The 14,164-nt window shown below is 44.4% G+C and overlaps 1 protein-coding gene across 1 annotated transcript in view; it reads left to right on the top strand.

Annotated features, from left to right (window-relative positions):
• Positions 1 to 14,164, top strand: part of NFX1 (nuclear transcription factor, X-box binding 1) — a 133,948-nt gene that overhangs the window by 51,430 nt on the left and 68,354 nt on the right. Inside the window, exons 7-8 of the mRNA XM_069730566.1 lie at positions 2,071 to 2,210; positions 7,003 to 7,102. Of these exons, the coding sequence (XP_069586667.1) occupies positions 2,071 to 2,210; positions 7,003 to 7,102 (240 nt within the window). The remainder of the gene's footprint in view (positions 1 to 2,070; positions 2,211 to 7,002; positions 7,103 to 14,164) is intronic.

Raw genomic sequence — 14,164 nt, 5'->3', positions numbered from 1 at the left:
AGAGGTCCTAGATTTCGCCAGGCCTTATTCACATATAGAAAACATTACACGCTCCTGCGTACAAGTGCAGAACGCTTTACGGTTTTAGATTCTACTGCACAGTTGCTCTGACGGTGCATTTATTGGGATTTCCGAACAAATCTTTAGGGTCCGTTTACTTGCACCTACTGGCAGCACAATATGATCATTGATTGGTAAACCAATTGGTAAGCTAAATGCCGGTCTACATAGGCAGACGAAAGTAAGTGGTGCACATGAAGAGATCGGTAATGGATCGTTCAGAACGCATAGGCACCATTGTTCTCATCAGAGTCCTGTTTACACAGGATGGTGCACCTCCAAGGACAATGCTCTTTTGCACTGCCGAAAATATCATTTCACCCAAATGCGCATGTTGCTCGTTCATTGGGTGATTGGCATCCTGTTTCCTTAGCAACATAATTATGAAACAAGCATTTTGAAAAACACATGATTATCGTGCGGTGTACATGCAGCTTTAGAATTGGTCATCAATATCAAATCAGTGGTGGGTCCCACATCTGGCACCCACTCCATTTATTTTATTTTATGTTTTCTGTTGCAGAATGTCTCCATTCATCTTGTAGTGGCCATTCCTGGGGTCTGCAGCTCAGTGCTGTGCATCTCCGATCACTTTTACATTCTGACTGGGTGTTGTGCCCCACCGATCTGATATTGGTGGTCCCACACTAAGGAGCCTGGAAATGTTAGCAGTTTATGGTTATCGCGCGTTCACCATAATGACCGTATGGAGATTGTGTGCATTTGTTTTCCTTGGCATCGGAGCAGTGACATATGACAGCACGATGAGTAATATGGGAATGTAATTAGCATTATGCTGCCGATCCTTAGAACAGAAGTGTTTTTTTATGTGAAATGTCTCATTATTCTCCTAATCCCCCCCTTAACAAGCTCTGTACATTTAAATCTCTAAAATGTATGAGGTGCCTTCAATGAGACAACCTAGATCAGAAGCATGGGAGCTTGTAAGGAACTTCTTAGGCTGCTTTCCCAAATCAGTTTTTTGCCGTCAGGAACAATTCGGCAAATTTTGAAAGAAAAAACAAAAACGGATCCGGCAAAAGTTGCCGCCGGCTCAGTTTTTTTCTCATACACTTGTGTTAGCAAGGGATGGCCTCACGTTTCATCCGATTTTTCCGTCGAAAATTTGTTTTTCAGCGGCCGGAGAAAACGGACAAAGTAACGTTTTTTGTGTCGGTCAAAAAACAGACAGCGACAAATCCGGCACCATCTGGCTTTTGCTAGAATGGAAGCCTATAGTGCCGGATCCGTCATATGATGGAATCCATCAGCGGATTCCGTTTTTTAAGAACATGCACCGATTTTTGCATTTTTCCATTCCTGTGTGTGTGTGTCCCTTTCCCCCTCCCTCACTAGTCACTAGAGCAAAAGTGGCCAAATCTTTCCTCTTATTTCCTGCTGTTCGCCTCATTATTCCGCTTTGTTTTTTTTTGTTTTTTAATATGCCATGCAGGCACATAATGCTAGGACTTTTTATCAAGTGCTCCCAATATGGTATATTTTATGGTCTTTAACAAAGGGGTGTGGCTCACGGTAATTATGCAAAGCGCTCTGAAGACTACTGTGAGCAACGTCCCCCATGTAAAGACCATAAAACTTACACACTAAGTAAAAGCTCCCATCTCTAGAACTGTGCGGTGGGTTTTTGAAAAGCAAAAAAAAAAAAATGGAATACTCCAGAGCAGCAGGAATACAACAGAAGCGAAAACTGACCTGGTGACAAAGACTAGTAAAAATAACTAACATGCTAATACAATGATAGAACTGGTTGGGGTTGTGAATTGTACTCTTATTACATCAGATGTCCGTGCCATATTCTACTGAAAGATTACAGAGAAATGTAGTAATCCTGTTCAGAGCATGCGTGCACTGTGGACTCATCATTTCCTTTGACCTGTACCGAGATACAAATCTTTGCAGGAATGTATTTCTTTTTGCCAACATGATGATGAATGTCTTGCAGTTTTCGGTTATACTTGTACTTTCCTAAGACTCCAGCTCTTCTTGCAGTCAGTCTGTGCGCTGTGGGCAGTCCTCTACTATGCACTGTGCAAATGTTTGTGGAAATCCATTGAACTGTGGGGAACACAACTGTAATCAGGTGTGCCATGCTGGGAAGTGCCAGCCGTGCCAGCAAGTCATACATCAAGGTAGGAAACGTATAAATAGCGACCGATCACAAATACACGTCAGTAATATCCTGACTTCTTCATTATATCGAAAATGCCGTCTCATCTTGTGTAATATCGAAAGTGCTATTAAATAAAACGTAATTGTTTTAACGCCTCTGGATAATGAGAACATTTTTATGTTTTTATAAAAGCGTTACTACGGTAGCAGAACATTTGTTTTTGTGTGTACTCCTTTTTCCATGGCTTATTGTATCTGATTTATAATAAGGAAATGTAATCCGTAAAGTAGCGTTTGATGGTCGTCATTGGAGCTCTATTGACCGTGGAATGTGTTGTTGGGCTTTATCATGTCACATGCTCTCAAAGCATTTAGTCACCATTACATTGCTTAAGAGACGTTTACTTATTAAAGGAAATTCGTCAGCAGATTTTTGCTTTTTAATCTGAGAGTAGCACAATGTATTAGGCTGTGTTGCAGTTTAAATACAAAAAGTGTTTTATCAGCAGGAGATTCTAGGTTTGCCTCCTAATCTGAGAGCAGCATCATTTAGACACCGAGACCTTGATTCCTGCGATGTGTCACTTACTGGGCTACTTAATGTAGTTTTGATAAAAATCAATGTTTTAACAGCAGGAGATTACCAATAGAGGACTAGTTAAACCTGCTGCATATATTCATGAGCTCTGTATATCCCCCACCACTGAAAGCTTTCTGCCCATGCAGAGTGTACACGGAAAGCTGTCAATCAGTGGTGTGGGAGGGGTTACACTATTCAAAAAGAAAAAATAAAGGGAACACTAAACTCCCACATCCTAAATATCACTGAAAAATTCCAGTTACGAATCTTTATTCATTATATAGTGGATTGCGTCGAGAACTGTTAAACATAAAAATAATCAATGTAAATCAAAATGAATATCCCATGGAGGCCTTTATTTGAAATGATACTCAAAATCAAAGTGGAAAATCAAATTGCATGCTGATTCAGTGGAAATGTCTCAAGACAAGGAAATGATGCTCAGTAGTGTGTGTGGCCTCCACGTGCCTGTATGAACTCCCTACAGCCCCTGGGCATGCTCCTGATGAGACGTCACATGTTCTCCTGAGGACTCTCCTCCCAGGCCTGGATAAAAGGATCAGTCAACTCCTGGACAGTCTGTGGTGCAACATGGCATTGGTGGATGCTGCGAGACATGATGTCCCAGATGTGTTCGAATTAATTCAGGTCTGTGGAACAGGCAGGCCAGTCCATAGCATCAATTCCTTCTTCATGCAGGAACCTTCTGACACACTCCAGCCACATGAGGCCTAGTATTGTCATGCATCAGAAGAACCCCAAGGCCCACTGCACCTGCATATGATATCATAAGGGGTCTGAGGATCTCATCTCAGTACCTAATGGCAGTTAGGCTACCTCTGGCGAGCACTTGGAGGGCTGTAATCCCTCCAAAGGAATGCCTCTCCACACCATTACTGACCCACTGCCAATCCAGTCATGCCTGAGGATGTTCCAGGCAGCACATCGCTCTCCACGGCGTTTCAAGACTCACATCTGTCACGTGTTCAGTGTGAATCTGCTCTCATCTGTAAAGAGCACAGGCGCCAATGTCGAATTTACGAATCTTGGGTGTTTTCTGGCAAATGTCAATCATGCTGCACAGTGTTGGACTGTAAGCACAACACCCATTTGTGGATGTCGAGCCCTCATACTACCCTCATACCATCCTCATGGAGTCTTTTTCTGACAGTTTCAGCAGACACATGGATGTTAGTGGCCTACTGGAGGTCATTTGGCAGGGCTCTGTCACTGCTCCTCCTGGTCCTTCTTACACGAAGGAAGAAGTAGCGGTCCAGCTTCTGGGTTATTGCGCTCATACGGCCTCGTCGATGTCTCCTGGTGTACTGGCCTGTCTCCTGGTATCTGCTACATGCTCTGGAGACTGCTGACAGATGCAGCTACTCTTCTTGCCACAGCTCGCATTGATGTACCATCCTGGATGAGCTGCACTAACTGAGCAACGTCTGTGGGTTGTAGACACCACCTCATGCTACTGTACAGTACCTCTAGTGGTGAGAGCAACGACAAAATGCAATTGGGGCTAAAGCCATAGCCAAAGAGGATGGGAACAGAGAAATGGTCTGTGGTCACCCCCTGTAGAACCACTCCTTTATAGTAGTTGTCATGTTATTTGCCTATCATTTCTACCTGTTGTCTGAATCAATTTCTCCTGCTGTTGTGCAAATGGAACACATTCAGTGTTGCTTCTTAACTGGTCAGGTTGATTTCACAGAAGTGTGACTGACTTGAAGTTACATTGCGTTTAAGTGTTCCTTTTATTTTTCGAGCAGTGTATAAAGAGCTCAGCATTCAGAGAACTGGGAGATCTGCAGCAGATAAACCAGTGATTTTATCAAAATGACAGCATGCAATCACACAGTGATGCATAACTGGAATCAGGGTATCTGCCCATACATCAAGCTTCGCTCAGATGGGTTGGCATCAGTTGAGATAGATGGACAGAATTCCTGTCAGACTTTATTTCATTCAGAGAGCAGACCAGCTAATTTGTGTGTATATGTGTGTGTATATGTATATATATATATATATATATATCTCCAAGCATAGAAGTGTCAATAGTTAACTTATAAAAAAAAAAAAAAAAAAAAAAAAGTAAAATGCAAAGTAAGCAAAAAAAAAAAATATATATAAATCAAATCCGTTTTTGGTGTGACCACCTTTTTTCTTTCAAAACCGCATGCGTTTTTGTAGGGACTTAGGGATTTTGTGGGATTATAGTCGGGTGTATCGGTAACCAATTATGCCAAATAGGTGATAATCATCTGGTTGCGGAAAGCTTTTTCATGCCACATGTCATACAGCATGGCAAGGCAAAAGGTAGTTGTACTGCATCAGCAATCTCTATCCCAGGCAAAGGTTGCAAAGTAGACTGACGCCCCAAGATGTGCTGTCCAAGAGCTTTGGAATAAGCACCAAGAAATGGGCAATGTTGATGACTGCAAACACTGTGGTTGGCCAACGAAGCTTTATACAGCAAATGAGATGCACGTCATGTTTACTTGCCTTTGAAATTGAAAGATGTCTAGCAGTGCCATCAGCTCACAACTACCCGCAACCAGTTGGACCCAGCTAGACCCATCTACTGTTCAGATAAGTAAGACCTGTAGTGGTCTTCATAGGATTACTGCCAAAAAGCCATACTTTTGACATGGAAACGAGGCCAATCAATACAACTGTGCATGAAAACATAGGAACTGTGTTGTCGAAAAATGTAAGTAGATGCTCTGAGCTGAAAAATGTGATCTATTTGGCTGTAACAGAAGAGAGCTTGTTCACCAAAGAGCTGGAGAACAGTTCAGTTTTAGGCCGCAGTGGAACATGTTGCAAGTTCCTTGCGGGTTTTTGGCTGCACTTCAGCAAATAGTGTTGGGTATACAGTGAATATTATTTGTGCCCTCAATTTTGAGAAATGCCAACCAACAAGCCAACACACAATGCCATCTTGGAGATTCTGTAATGTGTTTTTCAGCAGGACTACGTCCCGAAACACAGACCATTTTGTTATGACCTATTGTCAGTGTGAAGAACAAAGCGTTCTGGAAGTAATATGGTCCCTAAAGAGTCCTAATCTCCGCATCGAGTTTGTGTGGGATTACATGAAGAAACCGGATTTACGTAAGCCTACATTCACAGAAGATCTGTGGTTCCTTCTCCAAAATGTTTGGAGCAACCTCACTGTTGAGTTCCTTCAACCAACGGTGCATGGGAACAGATGCTGTTTTGAAGGCAAAGGGTGGTCACACCAGATAATGGTCCGATTTAGATTTCTCTTATGCTCATTCACTTAACATTTTGTTAATTGATGAAAAATAAATTAACACGCATATATGTATGTGACATTCAGTTATTGCCTTGAGGTTTTTCAGCTGGATAAAACTCTTCTGAACTTCTGGCTACCTTCTTCACGTGTTTGTGTGTGTGATGGAGCTCTTGAACCTTTTGCTACAATTGTGTGCAAATAACAGAACAGTATACCAAACTGTATAGTGTCTGTGTGTAGTTTGTCACCCTAGGCTTGATATACACTATTTAACAAATAAAGGTAATAATGCGGGCCTTTCTCAGTATTCATCTCTCAGTGATAAAGGGACAAACAAGTTTCTGCTTCCTTTGTTTTGATTTAATTTTATCACTGCAAACAAAGGGGTTGAGCTAACCAGATGTGGGGTAATTTTATCTTATTTTATCTTAATCTGAGCATTCTGCAAATGCTTTAAATGTAGTATACAGCGTTTTAACTATATGAAAGGCAGCAATTATAATTTATCATGTTTTAGCTTAATTTTGCAATTCTGAAACCGCAGATTTTAAAAGGAATCCTTTACCGGGCTTTTGCTACCCCCATCTGAGAGCAGCATTATATAGGGACAGACACTGCTTCCGGCAATGTACTGGGCTGTTTGCAGCAGATTTGATAAAATCTGCTTTATCTCCTGAAGATCTACCAGTTCTCTAAATGCTGAGCTCAGTATAACCCCCCACACCACTGGTTCACAGCTTTCTGCCTATGCACAGTGTACTCAGAGCTCATAAATATCTAGACCTAAATGGCAACAGGTTTACCATCGGTGATCTCCTGCTGGTTAAGACAGTCATTTCATACATCGCTGGAATCAGTCTCTTAGGTGGCAAAAGCCTGGTGACAGGTTGTCATTAATGTAAGTTGTGTTGTATGAACCGTGTAATTGATTTCTGGCACTGATATGCATTCTTTGTTTGCTCCCGCCCAGTGTGCTATTGTGGTGGCAACTCTCGTGATGTGTTATGTGGAACAGACAAAGACAACTATGATGGCTTTGGGAACTTCTCCTGCCAGAAGCTCTGTGGCAAGTAAGCGTCATCGCTTATGGGACTGATCGTTCCGTAATGTATCACACCTATCACCGCTGTCTAGTTATCACTTTTATTGCTTTTCACCACAGTCTAAAACCTGAACTTACTGTATATTTGCAGTCTACTTATTTTAGTTCCTACAAACCTTATTTTACGAATGGCTCTATATGATAGTATACTTAAAGGAGTTTTCCAACGAACAAAGTACATTTTAATAGGTCTTGGAATAATAATTTCCACAATTAGATGTGTTAAATCAAATATTCCTGCGCTGAGATAATCTTATAAATGTGCCCCTGCTGTGTACTGTGTAATGGCGTGTCTGACCATGACAGTGTCTGATCATAGCACATCTCCTGGGCCATGGAAGAAGCAAAAGAGTATACAGACATTACACAAGGGGATCACAGCGGATTCTTTTTGTGAAGCATAACATTTCACTTGCCTGTTGTAGAAATCACCTGTGATCCCCTGCTGTAATGTCTGTATACTCTCTTGTGTCCTCCCCTGCCCAGGAGCTGTGGTGTGATCAGACCATGTCACTGTACGGTCAGACACAGATATTACACAGTACACAGCAGGGACACATTTATAAGATTATCTCAGCACAGGAACATTTTATTTAAACACATTATATTGTGCTAAACAAAAGGAGCAGGCAATTGAATTTCAGCTGCTGATCCTTATGTCCCCCACAGTCTGGTGGGGGACAGAGAAGTCGAGAAGCCCCCATACACATTATATAGTTGCCTGCTGCTTACATTTGCAGGTTCAGACAACTTTTATCTGATCGATTGAACACACCCATATACAACAGTCTGCGGGGTTTCCTGAAATTGTCCGGTGTGGTCGGATTTGCTCTAATGCATGTATTTTCTTTTTTTTTTGTTTTGCACATAATTAGGCGTTGTATCTGTAATAGTTTTGTTTCTGACAAAAATGCACTCTTTAAAGAGTCTCTCAAAAGCTGAGGGTTTTTTTATTTTTTATTTATTTTATAACCTACAGCTTGTTGGCTAGTTGACTGCCCACCTCTGCAATGGCTGGTTTCCTAGGCAAGGAGCATACGCTTGCAAGCTATTAGCTAGCTAGATTGCTGGATCTGGCCAGTCTCCGTCCCCGTTTGCTCCTCCAATACTGTAGAACACACATGTCAACCTCAAATCTGGCCCTCAGGGTAAGTATATGTCGTTCCCCCCCCCCCGCACGTGATCATACCTTGTCCTGGTATAGCACTTTCAACTATATCTGAATCCTGGATGCCGATACATTTGAAAGCAATGGTGGAGTGTCATCTAACGTTCTCTCTCCCATAATTCCCACTCTGCGTCTTGCATCTCAGCACAGCGGACGTAATGATGTCATTACAACGCGCCTGCTGTACTGAGATATGCAGACGAAATGAAGAGACTGGAGCAGTTGGGGAACGGGCAGAGGTGAATTTTTGTTTTTTAATATGCCGCCTGTCATACTGTATGGTGCACTGTGTGGGCCTTTTACACTGTATGAAGCACTTTTTGTGGCCATTATACTGTATGGAGCGCTATATGGGGCCATTATGCTTTATGGACCACTATGTGTTGCCATTATATTGTGTGGAATGCAATGCAGGGCCCTGTTATACTGTATGGAGCACTATGTGGGGCCAATTATACTGTATGGAGCACTATGTGGGGCCAATTATACTGTATGGAGCACTATGTGGGGCCCATTATTCTGTATGGAGCACTATGTGGGGCCCATTATTCTGTATGGAGCACTATGTGGGGCCCATTATTCTGTATGGAGCACTATGTGGGGCCCATTATTCTGTATGGAGCACTATGTGGGGCCCATTATTCTGTATGGAGCACTATGTGGGGCCCATTATTCTGTATGGAGCACTATGTGGGGCCCATTATTCTGTATGGAGCACTATGTGGGGCCCATTATTCTGTATGGAGCACTATGTGGGGCCCATTATTCTGTATGGAGCACTATGTGGGGCCCATTATTCTGTATGGAGCACTATGTGGGGCCCATTATTCTGTATGGAGCACTATGTGGGGCCCATTATTCTGTATGGAGCACTATGTGGGGCCCATTATTCTGTATGGAGCACTATGTGGGGCCCATTATTCTGTATGGAGCACTATGTGGGGCCCATTATTCTGTATGGAGCTCTATGTAGGGCCCATTATACTGGATGGAGGGCTGTGTGGGAATTATAGTTGGAGAATCATACTGTGAGGTAATCATTCTTTAGGGGATTGAGGGAGGGGGGCTACAGTAGGGTCATCATACAGTCCGTGTGGAAGAATTCACTGTGGTGGCAGCATACTGAGCTTGGTGGCACTATTGTTGCCATCATACTTTATCTGTATTATTTAAGGTTTTTTTAGCCTTTATTACATATTTAAGTTACCATATATACTCGAGTATAAGCCGAGGCACCTAATTTTGCAACAAAATACTGGGTAAGCTTATTGACTTGAGTATAAACCGGGTATGCATTGTCCCGTCATCCCCATCCTGGTATGCTTGGCTCCCCCATCTCGGTCATTGTATGCATGATTCCTGTGCCCTCGGTGGCACTGCATCTTGTTGGTTCCGATGCCAGCAGCTCTTTCGAGCGATCACGTGGCCCCGCTCATTAAGGTAATGAATATGTACTCCACGCCTATGGGAGTGGAGAGACGTGCATATGCATTACCTTAATGAGCGGGGCCACGTGATCGCTCGGCACAGGAAGAGCTGCTGGCACCGGAGCAAAGGAGATGCAGTGCCATCGAGGGCGCGCCGGAAGGTGAGTAGGATATGTGCTAGAAGCCGGTGGCTGCGGCTGGCACTGTGCTATTACAGCAGCAGCACAGGCTTTAGCTTCAGCCGCCGGCTCCTGCCTCTATGATCCGCTGCTCTGCCACTTCCCCGCCGGCCCTCTGGGACAATTGACTCATGTATAAGCCGAGGAGGGCGTTTTCAGCACAAAAAATGTGCTGAAATACTCGGCTTATACACGAGTATATACGGTAGGCCATTGGGCCATATGCTTTTTTACTGTTTGTTGTATAATATATATTATTTTTCCAGATTTTATTCTAAAACCTATTTAAATGTAGTTTATTCATGGGACAACACCTTTTAAGTTTGTTTCCATATGAAAAAGGTTCAGTCATATTTGATAAGGGAAAAACATCCTCAATTGTAGACTTTTTATAAATACCGTATATACTCGAGTATAAGCCGACCCCTCCTAATTTTGCAACAAAAAACTGGGAAAACTTAATGACTCGAGTATAAGCCTAGGGTGGAAAATGCAACAGCTACCGGTAAATGTCAAAAATAAAAATAGATACCAATAAAAGTAAAATTAATTGAGACATCAGTAGGTTAAGCGTTTTTGAATATCCATATTGAATGAGGATGCTCCATACAGTTCATGATGGGGCCCCATAAGATGCTCCATATTAAAATATGCCCCATATAATGCTGCACAAATGTTGATTATGGCCCCATAAAATGCTCCATATAAAAATGTGCCACATATAATGCTCCATGCAGTTCTTTATGGCCCCATAGATGCTCCATATACAAATATGCCCCATATAATGCTCCATACAGTTCATTATGGCCCCATAGACGCTCCATATAACAATATGCCACATATAATGCTGCTGCAGAAAAAGACATACTCGCCTCTCGTCGATGCCCGCTGCTCCTCACCGTCCCGTCTCTCCGCACTGACTGTTCAGGCAGAGGGCGGCGCGTACAGTAATACATCATAGCGCCCTCTGACCTGAACAGTCACTGCAGCGGACGCGGAAGACTGGGCGGCGGTGGAACGAGGAAAGGTGAATATGAAATACTCACCTGCTCCCGGCGCGGACCCTGGTAGCTTCTCCCGGACAGATGGTCTCCGGCGCCAACAGCTTCTTCCTCTGTTTAGCGGTCACGTGGCACCGCTCATTACAGGAATGAATATGCGGCTTCACCCCTATGGGAGTGGAGTCCATATTCATTACTTTAGCGGTCACGTGGTACCGCTCATTAAACAGGGGAAGAAGCTGCCGGAGACCATGGGACACGCAGGGACCGCGCCAGGAGCAGGTGAGTATGTGACCGTCATCGCTCCCCCTCACCTGCTGACCCCAACCCTGCTCCCCCCATCCCTGCCGACCATGACTCGAGTATAAGCCTAGAGGGGCACGCACTTTCAGCATTTTTTGGGGGCTGAAAATCTCGGCTTATGCTCGAATATATACTGTAAATATCAAGGTTGGCCCGCGAGTTTGTCCAAACTTTTAATTTTGGCCCTCTGGATTTGAGTTTGACATCCCTGTTGTAGAGGAAAAGCTGCCTCTGCTTGTAGCCTGGGAGTACAGGTAAACCCGGCTCAAACATCAATCTGTCAATCTTCAGGAGCGCACCGACCTGGCAAGGAGTAATAAGGGAGGTTAGAGGAGCAATGCACTCCTAAAAAAAAAAAAAAAAAGTATATCCCTCTTCTAACTGCTGGTATGTTGCTGCTTTTTCCCTGGCTTTAATTCCATGTATCATACTTCAAGCTTGCTGAATGCATATTGATATGCACATTTTCCTCACACCTAGCTCTATCCTCCCATCTTATCGTATCCTTCACCAACCTTGATGCTAATCAAATGTACTATTAACTGCAACCTTTGAATTGCTCCCTGCTGTGAACTCCTCCCTCTTCCTCTCACCTGGCTTCATTTCATGGACTCTTCAAATGGTATAAGTTGCATGGTGACGGTCAGATATGGCCTCGGTCAGATGTGACATTTGAAGTGACATCTTTTAAGTGTCATAAGTAGAAGAATGGTGTGCACTCAGGTCAGGGACAATGAGGTGCTGGTAAACTGACCGTATGGTCAAGTCAATCACAGAAGAAAATTACCGCACACTCAATACTGGTCTAATTCAAAAAAGGTGTATGCCAATTTTATTCAACCACTGCCACCTATATGCTTAGATATCAAAGGACTAGAGTAACCCCACGTCGGGTTCATTGTCTACTTTTTCCAATGTGGCAACTACTAATTTTGTGTTGAATAAAATTGGCATACACCTTTTTTGCATTAGACCAGTATTGAGTGTGCGGTAATTTTCTTCTGTGATCTTTTAAGTGTCATCAGAAATATACCAGAAATCGGCCGGACGGTAAGATGAATCACTATCTTCTAAACTTACCTGCCTTTCTTTTCCTCTCCTGCTCTTTAACCCCTTCCCGACCCATGACGCCACGTAGGCGTCATGAAAGTCGGTGCCAATCCGACCCATGACGCCTATGTGGCGTCATGGAAAGATTGCGTCCCTGCAGATCGGGTGAAAGGGTTAACTCCCATTTCACCCAATCTGCAGGGACAGGGGAAGTGGTAGTTTAGCCCAGGAAGGGGGGGTGGCTTCACCCCCCCGTGGCTACGATCGCTCTGATTGGCAGTTTCACTTTCAACAGCCAATCAGAGCGATTTGTAATATTTCACCTATTACAACGGGTGAAATATTACAATCCAGCCATGGCCGATGCTGAAATATCATCGGCCATGGCTGGAAATACTAATGTGCACCCACCCCACCGATCGCCCCCCCAGCCCTCCGATCTGCCCGGTACACTGCCCCGCTCCCCTCCGTCCTGTGCTCCGCTCCCCCCGTGCTCTTGTCCGCTCACCCCCGTGCTCCAATCACCCCCCCGTGCTCTGATCACCCCCCCTGCACTTCGATCCACCCCCCCGTGCTCCGTTCCACCTCCCCGTGCTCCGTTCCACCCTCCCCGTGCTCCGTTCCACCCTCCCCGTGCTCCGTTCCACCCCTCCCGCGCTCCGATTCACCCCCCCATGCTCCGATCCCCCCACCCACCCACCCCATCATACTTACCGATCCTGCCGGGGTCCGTCCGTCTTCTCCCCGGGCGCAGCCATCTTCCAAAATGGCGGGCGCATGCCCTTTGTCACCCCCATAGGTAGGGGCAATAAAAAAATAAAGAATTTTTTTTTTCCGTTAGGGCTAGGGTTAGAGCTAGGGTTAGGGTTTCGGTATGTGCACACGTATTCTGGTCCTCTGCTGATTTTTCCACTGCGGATTTGATAAATCCGCAGTGCTAAACCGCTGCGGATTTATGGCGGATTTACCGCGTTTTTTCTGCGCATTTCACTGCAGTTTTACAACTTTGATTTTCTATTGGAGCAGTTGTAAAACCGCTGCGGAATCCGCACAAAGAAGTGACGTGCTGCGGAATGTAAACCGCTGCGTTTCCGTGCAGTTTTTCCGCAGCATGTGTACAGCGATTTTTGTTTCCCATGGGTTTGCATTGAACTGTAAACTCATGGGAAACTGCTGCGGATCCGCAGTGTTTTCCGCAGCGTGTGCACATACCTTTAGAATTAGGCTATGTGCCCACACTGCGGATTGGCCGCTGCGGAATCGCAGCAGTGTTCAATCAGGTTTACAGTACCAATTATACCTATGGAAAACCAAATCTGCTGTGCCCATGGTGCGGAAAATACCGCGCTAAAACGCTGTGTTGTATTTTCCGCAGCATGTCAATTCTTTGTGCGGATTCCGCAGCGTTTTACACCGCACAAAATCCGCACAGGTGAAATCCGCACAAAAAACACTGGAAATCCGCGGAAAATCCGCCGGTAAAACGCAGTGCCTTTTACCCGCGGATTTTTCAAAAATGATGCTGAAAAATCTCACACGAATCCGCAACGTGGGCACATAGCCTTAGGGTTAGGGTTGGAATTAGGGTTGTGATTAGGGTTATGGCTACAGTTGGGATTAGGGTTACGGGTGTGGGGGGGGGTTAATGTTGGAGTTAGAATTGAGGGGTTTCCACTGTTTAGGCACATCAGGGGTCTCCAAACGCAACATGGCACCACCATTGATTCCAGCCAATCTCGTATTCAAAAAGTCAAATGTTGCTCCCTCAATTCCGAGCCCCGACGTGTGCCCAAACAGTGGTTTACCCCCACATATGGGGTACCAGCATACTCAGGATAAACTGCGCAACAATTACTGGGGTCCAATTTATCCTGTTACCCTTGTGAAAATAAAAAAATGCTT

The sequence above is a fragment of the Ranitomeya imitator genome, chromosome 6 (assembly GCF_032444005.1).
Source record: "Ranitomeya imitator isolate aRanImi1 chromosome 6, aRanImi1.pri, whole genome shotgun sequence".
Taxonomy (NCBI): Eukaryota; Metazoa; Chordata; class Amphibia; order Anura; family Dendrobatidae; genus Ranitomeya; species Ranitomeya imitator.
Note: the sequence above shows the minus strand (reverse complement) of the source record. Positions and strands in the feature narration are given on the sequence as shown.